At 45.1% G+C, this 13235-nt stretch overlaps 1 protein-coding gene across 3 annotated transcripts in view; it reads left to right on the top strand.

The window, feature by feature from the left end:
• The window catches only part of RBM20 (RNA binding motif protein 20), a 196748-nt gene that overhangs the window by 149415 nt on the left and 34098 nt on the right, over positions 1-13235 (top strand). For all 3 annotated transcript variants that reach the window (XM_070363308.1, XM_005894760.3, XM_070363310.1), the window contains exons 6-7: positions 9264-9407; positions 12201-12332. In XM_070363308.1, the coding sequence (XP_070219409.1) occupies positions 9264-9407; positions 12201-12332 (276 nt within the window). The remainder of the gene's footprint in view (positions 1-9263; positions 9408-12200; positions 12333-13235) is intronic.

Raw genomic sequence — 13235 nt, 5'->3', positions numbered from 1 at the left:
CAAGGATATTTGGGGGACAAGGACAGAGTTTGCTCCAGCTGGTCCCTGCAGCATCAGAGCCGGTTCATCCTTCTGGTCCTCTTGTTGCCGTTTCTGACAAATGCAATCAAATGTAGGTGTGTTTCTTTAGAAAAACCTGAAATCCAAAATTATTGACTTGTGAAGACAAGCCGAGAAATATGTTGAATCCGCTACTGAAAAATACTCTGCGAGGCTCCTTATGTAGTGCTAGAGTTCCTCAGAGGAATTATTGATTCTTTTTCTGTCTGCAGTTGCTGGTCTCCAAAGATAAGCAGATGCACCAAGGGGTGGTTAATCTGTTACTGAAGGGCACTTTTTTCAGGCTCCATGAGTGCCTAGAGAACGCCTTTTGCATACGTACATCTATTGTGTTTCCTGCTTACATAATGTGTGCTTTTTGTGAAAACTCAAGCAGAAAAGAAATATTTAAAGAGGACACTGAAATTCCTCCCACTTTCCCCCCTTTCTGCCCCCATAGAGACCCGTGAAGGCTTTCGTGCCTTTTCCTCCAGAAGTGTTTTCCAGTTGAGTGCCCGGGCTTTTTCTGCCTGATTCCGCTTACATACATCTTTTCAGAAACACGTTTTGAGTAAAAGCAGGAACCACCAGGACTCGGCCACTTTCACATCAGTATTGTTTGTGGAGCAGAGAACAGTTCTTCCTTCTAAAAAGTGTGTGTTTTAATCACTCAGTCATGTCCAGCTTTTTGCGACACCATGGGCTATAGCCCGCCAGGCTCCTCTGTCCATGGAATTCTCCAGGCAAGAATACTGGAGTGGGTAGCCATTCGCTTCTTTGAGGGATCTTCCTGACTCAGGCAAAGAACCTGGGTCTCATGCACTGCCGGCAGATTCTTTACCATTTGAGCCACCAGGGAAGCCCTCATCCTTCTAAAGCCCCCTGTTTTTAAGCAGGGAACAGCCACACGGGGTTCCATGGCGTGACGGAGGCTTCAGGGGGTATCTGAACTGCCACAAAATCTAAAATGACCACACAACCTGTCTACTGGCTGAATCTGCACTTATCTCAATTCGGTTAGCAGTGCAAGCCGTGCAAGCCTTTCCGTGTTTATTTCTGACAGAGATGGGGCGCTGAAGTGACGGTTGTGTGCTCTGCTGAGGGGGGGTGATTTGTGCCTGTCCCTGGCCCCTCCCCTCCACCTCCAGGATCCCGGGAGAAGGGTGTTCACTTTCACTTAAGCTCCTGCCGTGTGAGGGAGCAGAGGCGCTTTATCCTTGGCTGCCTGAGTCGTCATAAACAGAGTAGTCAGGTTTCTGCAAGGGGCCACAGGGGCCTTCTCAGCCTGTAAATAGTCTTCTTGAGCCTGCCTGAGATGCACTTTGCCTGCTGACTGTCCCATAAAGTCACTTTGCAGTTTGCACAGACACCTTAGAGTTCACTCAGTAGTGCCAGTGCCTCAGATGGGGCTTCCCCGGCTGGGGACGATATGTATTGTTTTCACGGTTTCTTTCTCACTAGAACCTTGCTCACCAGAAAATGTGTGTAAATAAAGAAACCGAGGCACAGGGAAATAGAAATGCTGTGAGAAGCCAGAGGTTTAAGTCATAGGTTGCCCCTCCGATTGCTGGCTGTTTCTAGAATACCTCTCTTTCCACCCTGGCCTCTAAGTTCCATGGCTCAGAGCACCCTGGTCTCCTGACCCCGCATAGACCATGAAGAGTAGTAACTGATGTGGCAAATACTCTTCCCCTCCTCCACCATTCCGGCTCTATCCTTGCTCTTGTCCCCTCGGCAAGGCTCACCTTGTGCATTTTCAAAGAGAGCAAAGAATGAAGAAGCAGAAGACCCGCATGGGTCTTTTTTTTTTTTTTTTGCTTACAAATATGAATTTTTTTGTTGCTGCAAAAATAGTAAAATGATGTAAATGTTAAACAGTAACAGAAGTATACAGAATAGAAAATCCAACCCTGGAGCGAAAACTAAAGGTAAATGTCTTCAGCTATCACTGTCTGTCTCTAGCTAGGGTACCTGTGCAAATTTACTTACTGTAAGTGTATACTTGGGGGGAAATCAGATCATGTTGTATTGTCTATAGTGGGACTTGGTTTTTTCAATATCTGCATGGTATGTTCAAAATCAACCCCATGAGAACTAAACATTTTCCCTGTGTCTGTCCTCAGGTATGTTTAGCACAAACCCAGCAGAGGCCCACACACTGTGTGCCAGGTGAAATTAGGTCACACCTAGAGGAGATGAGGCTGGAGCAGAGAAAATGGTTTATTGAAGATCACCTCTATATTATAACTCTTAAAAGCAGATTGAGAGACTTCTCTCACCCTGGGGGCCTCTTGCCCAGAGCCACATTGTTATGACAGCTCTGTTAATTATTGAAACTGGGTCTGTTCTTTGAACTCATCTTCGAAGTCTGCTCCCTCTTGCATCAGAGGGCATTGAAAGGTCTCAGAATCTTCCTACACAAGTCTGCTCTTCTCACATTTCCACCCATCCATAAAAGATCTGCGAGGGACTGGAGAGGTCTTAGACCCGGTCGCATGAACCATTAGAAGCAGTGTCTGGTTTTGCTTTATTTATTTATGGCTGCGCTAGGTCCTCCTTTCTGTGCATGGGCTTTCACCAGTTGCTGTGAGTGGGGGATACTCTATTATCGTTGTGATGTGCGGGGTTCTCATTGCGGTGGCTTCTCTTGTTGCAGAGCACAGGCTCTAGAGGATGCAGACTTCGGAAGTTGCAGCCTGTGGGGCTCAGTGGTTGAGGTGCATGGACTCTAGAGTGCAGGCTGAGTAGTTGCGGCACATGGGTTTAGTTGCCCTGAGGCATGTGGAGTCTTCCCCCACCATGGATCGAACCCATGTCCCCTGCACTGGCAGGTGGATTCTTAAACACTGGGCCACCAGGGAAGTCCAGAAGCAGCGTCTGGTTTTAAATGAGTGGCTGCAACCGATGAAAATGTACCCAGGGCCCTGACTGCACGTGGGGGCATGCCATGCCATGCTAGCTTGTGAACTGACTGGAGCATCCCTGGGCTGGTGAGGGATGATTGTGCCCTCAGGTTAGTAATGAAGACTTCAGTTACCACCCAGACACCTTAGCTCTCCTAGAGACTTGACCTTGGACTGGAAAGTTTCAAATGCACCTTGCGCCTGTGTGCCTCCCGGGAGAGCATTAGTGGGTGGGATGCTAGCAGAGCCCATCAACACCAGCCTCACGATTCTAAGTCCAGCTGCTGCTCTACCCCCCAGCACATCTTTTAAAATTTATTTTTGTAATTTCAAATTTTAATTTAATTTAAACTTATGGAAAAGTTGCAAGAACGATACAAGAACCCCCATATACCTTTTACTTAGATTCACTACATTTTTACATTTTGGCTGATGTACTTTATCATTCTTTCTCTGTGCCTCTCTGTCTCTCTGTATCATCTGTCCTTCCATCCATCTGTCTATCCATCCATCCAATGATCTATATGCATGTTTCTCCTGAACTATTGGAGTCACTGTACCTCTTCACCCATAACTACATCAGCATGAATTTCCTAAGAACACAGACGTTCTCTTACATCATCATAGTACAGTTATATTTTTTTTCCTTGTCCAGTAGCATCATGTGTGTGCATGATAAGTCGCTTCAGTCATGTCCAACTCTTTGCAATCCAATGGACTGTAGCTTGCCAGGCTCCTCTGTCCATGGGATTTCCCAGGCAAGAATACTAGAGTGGGTTGCCATGCTCTCCTCCAGGAGATCTTCCTGAGCCAAGGATCGAACCTGCGTCTGTCTCTTATGTCTGTTTCATTTGCAGGTAGATTCTTTACCCCTAGCACTACCCGGGAAGCCCAGCACATTCTTGAAGTGTCACAGGAAAGAAAGGAACAAGTATTTATTTATAGAAGCTTGCTGACACCAGGCTTTGCATGAAGACACTTTATATAGTAGTACACTGTGGCATTTTTGTCCTATGGAATCAGTTTTTATTTTCCCTGTTTTATAGAGAAGCAAAATCAGCTTGGAGAAATTCAGTCCCTTGCTCGTGGTCGACACTGGAGAGCAGGAACACTGGAGACAGACCCAGGTCTGTCTTGATGCTCCTACTGCCCTGGCCCGAGTGCCTGGAGGCCAGAGGCACACAGCTGCTGTGTCTGTCCTCAGGGTGGTAGCAGGCCCCGTGTGTGTTTAGTTTATCTCAGTGTATGATCTCAACTCCTCTCGTTCCTTCAGAAGGCACAGTCATTCAGGGGGGCAGACACATTGGCAAGGTGCTCCCTGCTTGGAGCTCACCCTCAGCTCTGTAAAGAGGAGACCAATACCAACACAGACAGGCCTGTCTGAAGGATGACGGTCCTTGTGCATGTATGCGTGCTGGAATGGCTGATCACCCAGAGTAGAAGACAGGCATTACATTCATTGGGCAGGGGGTGGAAAAGATGCAGGTTTCCTGTGTTTGCCCAGCACAGTTGGGGAAACTTATCATTATCCTGGGTCTTAGGCTTTAGCTTGGCAAGGCTTCTGAGACAAGTGGAATTTTAGAACGCTGAGCCACATAAGCATGGCTATTTTACATCTGGAAGGGACTTGAGACATATAGACGAACTCCCTCATACCCCACCCTGGGGAACTCACCCCCCAAAGGAAAGCTAGCTTGTCCTTGTCATGCCCCTAATCGGTAGCTGAGCTGGGTCTGAAATCCAGTCCTCTGTCTTCCAAGTTCAGGGTGTTTTTTTTTTAACTACATCAGAAAGTCTTGTGGTTTTTACAGCCCAGACTCTTTTAAATTATTCACTCCTACCTCAGGCAGCCCCTGTCCTGCATTTTATGTTTGGCAAAGTTCTATTTGCCAAAGTACTTATATTAGTGAGTTTAGTGAGTAATTAACTAGTTACCCGTTTTTATTAAAGCAGATACATGAGTCACCCTTTCTCATCAGCCTAGAGATCTAACCAAAGGTTACCTTATTAGTAAAGAAACTCAAAGTATGATTTCAACTTGGGTTTTTTTAAATGTCAAAAGTAACCATCCTTCTTTAGGGGATGTATGTATACCTATAGCTGATTCACTTTGCTGCACAGCAGAAACTGACCCGGCAGTGTAAAACAACTATACTCCAACACACACACACACACACACACACACGCACGCACGCACACACACACACTCCTTTCTTGATACATTATTACCTTCAAAGACCCTTCAGGACTTGGGCTCCTTAGAGAACCCAGGTTGGGAATAAGTGTACAACATTGTGCTGCCTGCTCCAGGGCACTCAGGGTTGTCTGCGATCCTGGTGAGCGGACTTTAGAAGTACCTCCTGGACCATATCCTCCCTTCCTCCCTCATCATTTAGATCTCCCATGGGACGTAAGGCAAATAATAGCCGTGTTTTATATGAACTGTTCAAGGATGGACTAGAGTGATTATACATATAACTCTATGCCCTTGATGAATCAAATATGATTTTGAACCTAATTAAGTTTAACAAAAAGATATTTTAGATCACTCACAGAATGTAGACTGAACTATATTAAATCGAATATTTGCAAAACAGTACAACACATAGAAAATGTTTCTAAGGACTTCCCCAGTGGTCCAGTGGTTAAGACTCTGCCTCCCAATGCAGGGGGTGCATCCATGAAATGTACTTTTTTTAATATGTAAATAGGTACTTTATTTTTAAATTTTTTTCAAAATGGACAACTTTTCATTGAGGTGCAGTTGATTTACAGTGTAGTATTAGTGTCAGGATGTGAGAGTTGGACTGTGAAGAAGGCTGAGGGCCAAAGAATTGATGCTTTTGAACTGTGGTGTTGGAGAAGACTCTTGAGAGTCCCTTGGACTGCAAGGAGATCCAACCAGTCCATTCTGAAGGAGATCAGCCCTGGGATTTCTTTGGAAGGAATGATGCTAAAGCTGAAACTCCAGTACTTTGGCCACCTGATGGGAAGAGTTGACTCATTGGAAAAGACTCTGATGCTGGGAGGGATTGGGGGCAAGAGGAGAAGGGGACGACAGAGGATGAGATGGCTGGATGGCATCACTGACTCGATGGATGTGAGTCTGGGTGAACTCCGGGAGTTGATGATGGACAGGGAGGCCTGGCGTGCTGCATTTCATGGGGTCGCAAAGAGTCGGACACGACTGAGTGACTGATCTGATCTGATCTGATCTGATTAGTGTCAGGTGTACAGCAAAGCCATTGTTTTATGTGTGTGTGTGTGTGTGTGTATATTCTTTTCCAGACTTTTTCATTATAGGTTAAGATATTGAATATAGTTCCCTGTGCCATATAGTAGGTTCTTGATTTTTATCTGTTATATATATATAGTAGTGTATAAATCGGAGAAGGCAATGGCACCCCACTCCAGTACTCTGGCTTGGAAAATCCCATGGACGGAGGAGCCTGGTAGGCTGCAGTCCATGGGGTTGCTACAGTCGGACAGGACTGAGCGACTTCACTTTCACTTTTCACTTCCATGCATTGGAGAAGGAAATGGCAGCCCACTCCAGTGTTCTTGCCTGGAGAATCCCAGGGACGGGGGAGCCTGGTGGGCTGCCGTCTATGAGGTCTCACAGAGTCGGACACGACTGAAGCGACTTAGCATAGTGTATAAATGTTAATCTCAAACTCCTTATTTATCCCTCTGCCACTTTCCCCTTTGGTTGTCATAAATTTCTCTATGTCTGTGAGTCTGTTTCTGTTTTGTAAATGAGTTCCTTTGTATCATTTGTGTAGACTCCTCATTAAGTGATGCGAGACTTGTCTTTCTCTGACTCACCTCACTTAGTGTGATAGTCTCTAGGTGCCTCCATGCTGCTGCAATGTACTTTTTAAATTTAAATGAAAACCTTAATTGAGACCCATGTATTTTGGCACCTTTGTAACCTGTCTGCAGCGTGACTTCATCTTGTTCTTAGGTGACCTGCAGCAGTGGAGGTGTTTATTTCTCAGAGGCAGGCTCTGCCCTCAGCAGCAGTTGCTGCACTAACCCTCAGATAAAAGCCTCTTGAGTTGCTTTTTTAATCTGCAGGAGACAATCGGGGAGGCGCTGGCCCTCATGCCCGGTCACTAGGCAACAGGACAGGCAAGGAGCTGGAGGGGCCCCGAACCTCCCTGCGTGTCTGCCGTGTGGTCTGAGCAAACATGAGCCCAAGCCGACCACAGCAGTCACGTGGACAGAGACGTGCCCAGCTGAGAGAAGCCGGCGGAGCACCCAGCCTCAGCCCTTTTGTTGATGAACTCAGAGGACTGGCAGTTTTGCCGAGCCCAAGAGCTCAGCTGGGTCGGCATCTTGGTGTGGCCCCCTCGCCCTAATGAGAGGCAAAGGTCCTGCCTCTTAGCTCTCCTCCCGTCACACCTGGAGAAGGACACAGTTCTTCTGAGCCAGGCTCACACTCAAAGCCTCCCAGCTTATGCAGAGCTCTTTTTGCACCTTAGGGAGGCGCGCACATGCTCTGGGAGCCACCCGGGCCAGGCACGGAAGACTGTCCCACTTTGGGAAATGCTTGACCTCTGGACACTGCAGAGAGGGAGGTCTGAAACAGGCATATGGGTTTCTTCAATTCAGGGCTGAACCATCCAAGGAAATTCTTGACTGACTCTAATTGTCCTCAGCCCAGATGAGAAAAATGAAGACTTTTCATGGTAGAATTACCCAAGTATTAGTCCCTGTTAGGGATGAGACCTCAGACTTTCCCACTGTATTACCATAGCTGAGTAGGACCTACATCAAATGTAATTAGATGTTGAAGTTCACTTTATCACAGAAGATGGTGATTATGCAAATATGGGCTATGCTATTAGTATGGGTTTCGAAAATTGCATCCTTCTCTTCTACTTTAGGTTGGCTTATGGGTACTAATTCTTGAACCTCCTGGAGACTCCAGGCTGATTAAAGTTTGCACAGACCAAACACACACTTCCTCCCTCCAAGAGCTGTGATTAGGCCCAAGTCTTTGTTTCTGAAATGTGTTCCTTAGAGGCGCCTTTGGGACTGTTGGATGGAGGGTGGCGGCAGAGTGTTGGACCATAAGGTTTGTCTAAAGCAGCTCCTCTTTAGTTGTTGAATATTTTGGGCTGGTGGGCAAGCTTTTGTTTGAAGAAAGGATTTCAGGGCTAACAAAGTTTTGAAAGCCACTGTCCTAAAAACCAAAGATTGTTGCTGTGAATGTCTCTGTGTATGTATTAGGTTCACCAGCCCTTTCGTGTTCTTTTTTCTTTATTGAGTTTTTAAAAAATTATGAGCCAAATAATACGAGGTATATAAGAAACAGGTTAAACATCTCTCCCCTTACTCCCTTCCAGTTCTGCTCTTTGAAGATAACCAGTACTGACAGGTTGATATGCACCCTCCCACATGTTTGTCTGTCTGTGCTGATATCCTTTAAAATGTTTTCATTGTGAAAAATTTCAAACATGCAAAACAGTAGAAACGAGTGTAGTTAACCCATATGTACTCATCCCCCAGTTCCAATAATTATCAAGACTTTACAACACTTGCTTCATCTTTTTCTCATACATTTTTGGGTTTTTGTTTTGTTTTAGAAGAATAGTGTTATACTACATCTGTACTTGGAAACTGTTTTTTACTTAATCTGTCTTAAAAATTTGTCCTGATCAGCTCATTTACCACTTCCTCTTCATGGCTGCATAGGTTTCCATCATATGTGTGAACGATCAATTACTCAGTCATTATCCTATTCTTGGACATTCAGGCTGTTTCCAAAAGTTTTGGCAATAAGTTGTAAATTTATTATAATAAGCTAACTGTAATAAAAGTCCTTGTATGTATTTACATATTGGTAAATTTATTTCTGTAGGTAAGATTTCCAAAAGTGGGATGGCAGGATCCTGGGCTATATATTGAGTTGGCCAAAAAGTTTCCATAACATCTTATGGAAAAACTGAAAGGAAATTTTGGGCAAACCCTATATATTTTAAGTTTTATCCAATATTGCCAAAGTATATTCTCAAAAGATTGTCAATATATAACTTCCCACCAGCAATGTATGGATATGCCCATTTCCCAGTCTCTTTATCAAGCCTGGATAGGATTGCTCGTTAAAAATGTTATGAATCTTCTGTGTAGAGATGGCATAAAATCAATGTTTCATATGTGTCTGCGAATGGATTCTTTTTCTGCATTTGTTTTGTAAATTTTAGTTTTGCAATCGTTATTTGGCTGGGGGGGGAGATAGCCATTAGGCTCATCTGGAATAGAGGGCAGGAAGGAAATGTCTTTTGAAGACCAACCACGGGTCTTTGTTCCCATTAGTTTGCCCAGCGGAAAACGGGCGCCGGCCGCGTGGTCCACATCTGCAACCTGCCGGAGGGAAGCTGCACAGAGAATGACGTCATTAACCTGGGGCTGCCCTTTGGCAAGGTCACTAATTATATCCTCATGAAGTCAACTAATCAGGTAAGTCTGAGCATGTTCACACTGATAGGTACCGGATAAACCACACACTGGGAAGGGAACTATATAATTTTTTTTTTATAAAAGAAGCTGTTTGTAACATAAAGGGGTGATGCACAGCTGGCCTCCTGCTGATGCAGCACCGAGATTTTCGTCGGCGGTGGTGGTGTTTTGTTTGCTCTGGTTTCACTTTACCCTTCTTGTGATGGGCCCAGGCCTTTGCGAGTTACCTAGAGGTGAGGATGTGTTTTGGAATGAAGTGTTCCTTAACATAGAAAAGCCAGCTGGTTCCTAAACAGAAATCCATGGACTCGAGTCTTTGCACTATATTACCCACCCCTGAGCTAACGCTAGTCTTTCTCACCTTCTACGTTCCTCATCTCTGATGGCACGTGGATTTTGAGCCAACCAACAACTGACCGGGAAGAGGTATTTTCACTGATCCTTGGGGTTGACATCCGAGGCTCTTGGCTCTCGTAGCAGGAGAGTAGGTGGGAATTAGTGGATGCACGGTGAATCTAAGGAACTGAGAACCCTCAGCCCACGTGGAATGAGTCTTGGGGGTTATGTTTGTCTTCATTTCTAAAGTCAGGAGAGGAATTTATACAGAGACTGGTCAGCAGTAAGAACATTTAGTCTTTTATTTTTAATGACTATTTTAACTTTAGGAATCAGAGGAACGGGCACAGGAGAAATTCTTTTCTTAAGTAAGGCACGAACTTTGGAAAATCAAAGCCACCTTGGATCATCAGAGGTCTTCCTCCGTCAACGGGCTTGGACTACTCGTGTAGTCTCTTCATTCCTCCTTCTCAGAATTCTATTTTGGGCCAATTTCCAAAATTCAGCTTGCAACATGAATGCAGTGAGATTCACTGGGTTCATTTTATTTCCGTGTGAGGTGAAAGCTAGAGGTGCTAAAATGTTGGCGTGAGGAATGAGGCACCTAGAGTCAGACAGATAGAGCTTATACTGTGGAATCTAAAACATACAGCAAAGTAGTGAGTATAACGTAAAAGAAGCAGACTCACAAATATAGAGAAACAACTGGTGGTTACTAACGGGGTGGGGGTAGGGGCGCTATCGGTGGGCCAGTGGGAGGTACAAACCGTTGGGTGTAACATAGGCTCGGGGTGTGTTACATGACACAGAAAATGCAGCCAATGTTGTGTCATAACTGTAAATGGAAAGTAACCTTTAAAAATTGTATAAAAATAAAACATTTTAAAAAAGAGGCACTTAGAAAGCTGAGTGGTAGATTTTGAAATAAAACTGTAAAGAACTCTGACTTGTTGGTCTCCCACCCTTCTGCCGTGGACTGTGACAGCACAGAGAAAGGCAAGACTGCAATGCAAAAGCAAATGTGAGGGAAGCGGGGTTGGTGGGGGGGAGTGTGAGCTTGTTTAGCCCATGCAGTTCAAGGAAATGGGAGGTGAGGGCTTGCAGAGAGGGGTCCCTGGTCACAGACCATGTTTCCTTCTCAGCATTGACATTGAGAAGTTGCATTGATCAGTCAGTGGTCAATTGACCAGTTGGTTGCATCGTGATTATGGTATTAATACAAACCCATCAAATCTAAGATACAATAACAGTGACCAATCTGTCACTGCAGCTCCTGGGGCAAACTGACGGGTCAGTCAAAACAATCTATGCAGGGAGTTCACTGGTGGCTTAGTGGTTAGGATTCTGGCTTTCACTGGTATGGCCCAGGTTCAGTCCCTGATCAGAGATCTGAAATCCTGCAAGCCGCTTAGTGTGGCCAAAAAAAAAAAAAGTCTATGTAGAAACTCCCTGTAGCATCAATTGAGTGGAAAAGCCCGCTTCTTTGTAAATTTTTATTAGACCGGTTAAAGAGGAGAAATACTGTGGAAATATAACTGTTTCCTCTCTCTCCAGCTCACAAAGACATGGCCTTCCTTCAAGCCTCAGAAACCCCCATGGTTTTTAGAGTATTTCTTTCTTTGCTAAGAAATTGAGAGCTCAGATACCCAGGACTTGTGTCTGTCTCCTGCCACTGGCCGCGCTGACTAGCAAGTTTTGCAGGGATCAGCCCAAGGTCACTTGTGCAACAGACTCAGCCCCTCCTCTCGGGGAACTGTGGGTTAATGGACCCTCCCAACCCAAGGGGCTCCTGTGGCATGTTGTAGCCACAGATGGATGTACGTAATTAAGAATAATGTTTGGTAACCATGGAGATCAGGAGAGGGGCCATCTTATAATGAGCTCTTTTGCTAAAGTTAATAAATAGGTCTCTTTGAACAGATGGGATCAAAGAGAGCTCTTTTCCTTGTATTGAATTTTTTTCCTTTTTATTGAGGTATAAAACAGATACCCTAAAATGCACTAATCTTAAGTGTGTGTGTGTGTGCTTAGTCACTCAGTCATGTCCGACTCTTCGTAACCCCATGGACTGTAGCCTGCTAGGCTCCTTTGTCCATGGGATTCTCCAGGCAAGAATACTGGAGTGGGTGGCCATTCCTTTCTCCAGGGGATCTTCCTGACTCAGGGATTAAACCCAGGTCTCCTGCATTGCAGGCAGATTCTTTACCATCTGAGCCACCAGGGATTACTGTGCAAGTACAGATAGAGAACATTTCCAGAACCCCAGAAGGTTTCCTCATTTCCCTTCCTAATCAATATCCACCCCCAACCCTGAGGGAAACTCAACTCTAACTTTTACCACCATCAATTTGTTCTGCCTGTTCTTAAACTTTATATACATGGAGTCACATCTTGTATGGAATTTCCTTTAAGACCACTCAAGTCAAGTCCGACGTCTGTCCCTCCGTTCTTTCCTAGGCCTTTTTAGAGATGGCTTACACAGAGGCTGCCCAGGCCATGGTCCAGTACTACCGAGAAAAATCTGCCATGATCAATGGTGAGAAATTGCTTATTCGGATGTCCAAGAGGTACAAGGAATTGCAGCTGAAGGTAAAGCACCCTCTCCTTCGTTCAGTTGTTCAGCAAACATCAGCTGAGTGTCTCCTTGTCAGCCACTGGCCTGAGTGCTGGTGGGAAGGAGACAAAGGAAAAGATCCAAAAAGTATCCACTGCCTTTGAGGATATCACATGGGAAGGCAAACCCATTCTAACATGGCAAGAAACATGCTCATTGAGGTAAGGACAGGATGCAAAGGGGTGCTTGAGACAGGATGGCTACCTACCTGGGACCCAAACGATTTTAAGGGAAGTCTTAAACGATAAAGCAAGAGGGAAAGGTGGTTGCTTTTTCAGAGGTTAGAGCTCCAGGCAAACCTCTGAATGTAACCTCCTTCTCTACTTAGGTATTAAGTTACTTTTTCTTCCTCTGTCACCTCTTGATTTTTATTCTCTCCTCCATCCTCTGTATTTATGCCTTAAGTGAAAGTCGCTCAGCCATGTCCGACTCTTTGCAACCCCATGGACTTTACAGTCCATGGAATTCTCCAGGCTAGAATACTGGCGTCGGTAGCCGTTCCCTTCTCCAGGGGCTCTTCCCAACCCAGGGATGGAACCCAGGTCTCCCATATTGCAGGCAGATTCTTTACCAGCTGAGCCATGAGGGAGGCCCCCATTTATGCCTTAAGGTCCATAGAAATTCTTCTAAGCAGCACATGACTGAGTTGGCCATTGTCCAAACTCAGGATTGAACTGAGGTCATTCCAGACAGGGCTTTTGTCTTTGTTTTAGCTTGTTCTACCTTTCTTTTTTCCTTTCTTTTTTGTTTTATTGTGAAGTATAACAAAAAAAAAATACTAATTTTGTATTGTACAGCTGAAAAAGTAATGATGGTAAACTTCCTTAAACCCCGTAAAACCACCACCAAAGTCAAGAAATAGGACACAGACAGCACCC

This window comes from Bos mutus, chromosome 26, assembly GCF_027580195.1.
Source record: "Bos mutus isolate GX-2022 chromosome 26, NWIPB_WYAK_1.1, whole genome shotgun sequence".
In the NCBI taxonomy this organism is placed as follows: Eukaryota; Metazoa; Chordata; class Mammalia; order Artiodactyla; family Bovidae; genus Bos; species Bos mutus.
The sequence above is the reverse complement of the archived record's forward strand: the minus strand, read 5'-3'. Positions and strand labels throughout refer to the sequence as shown.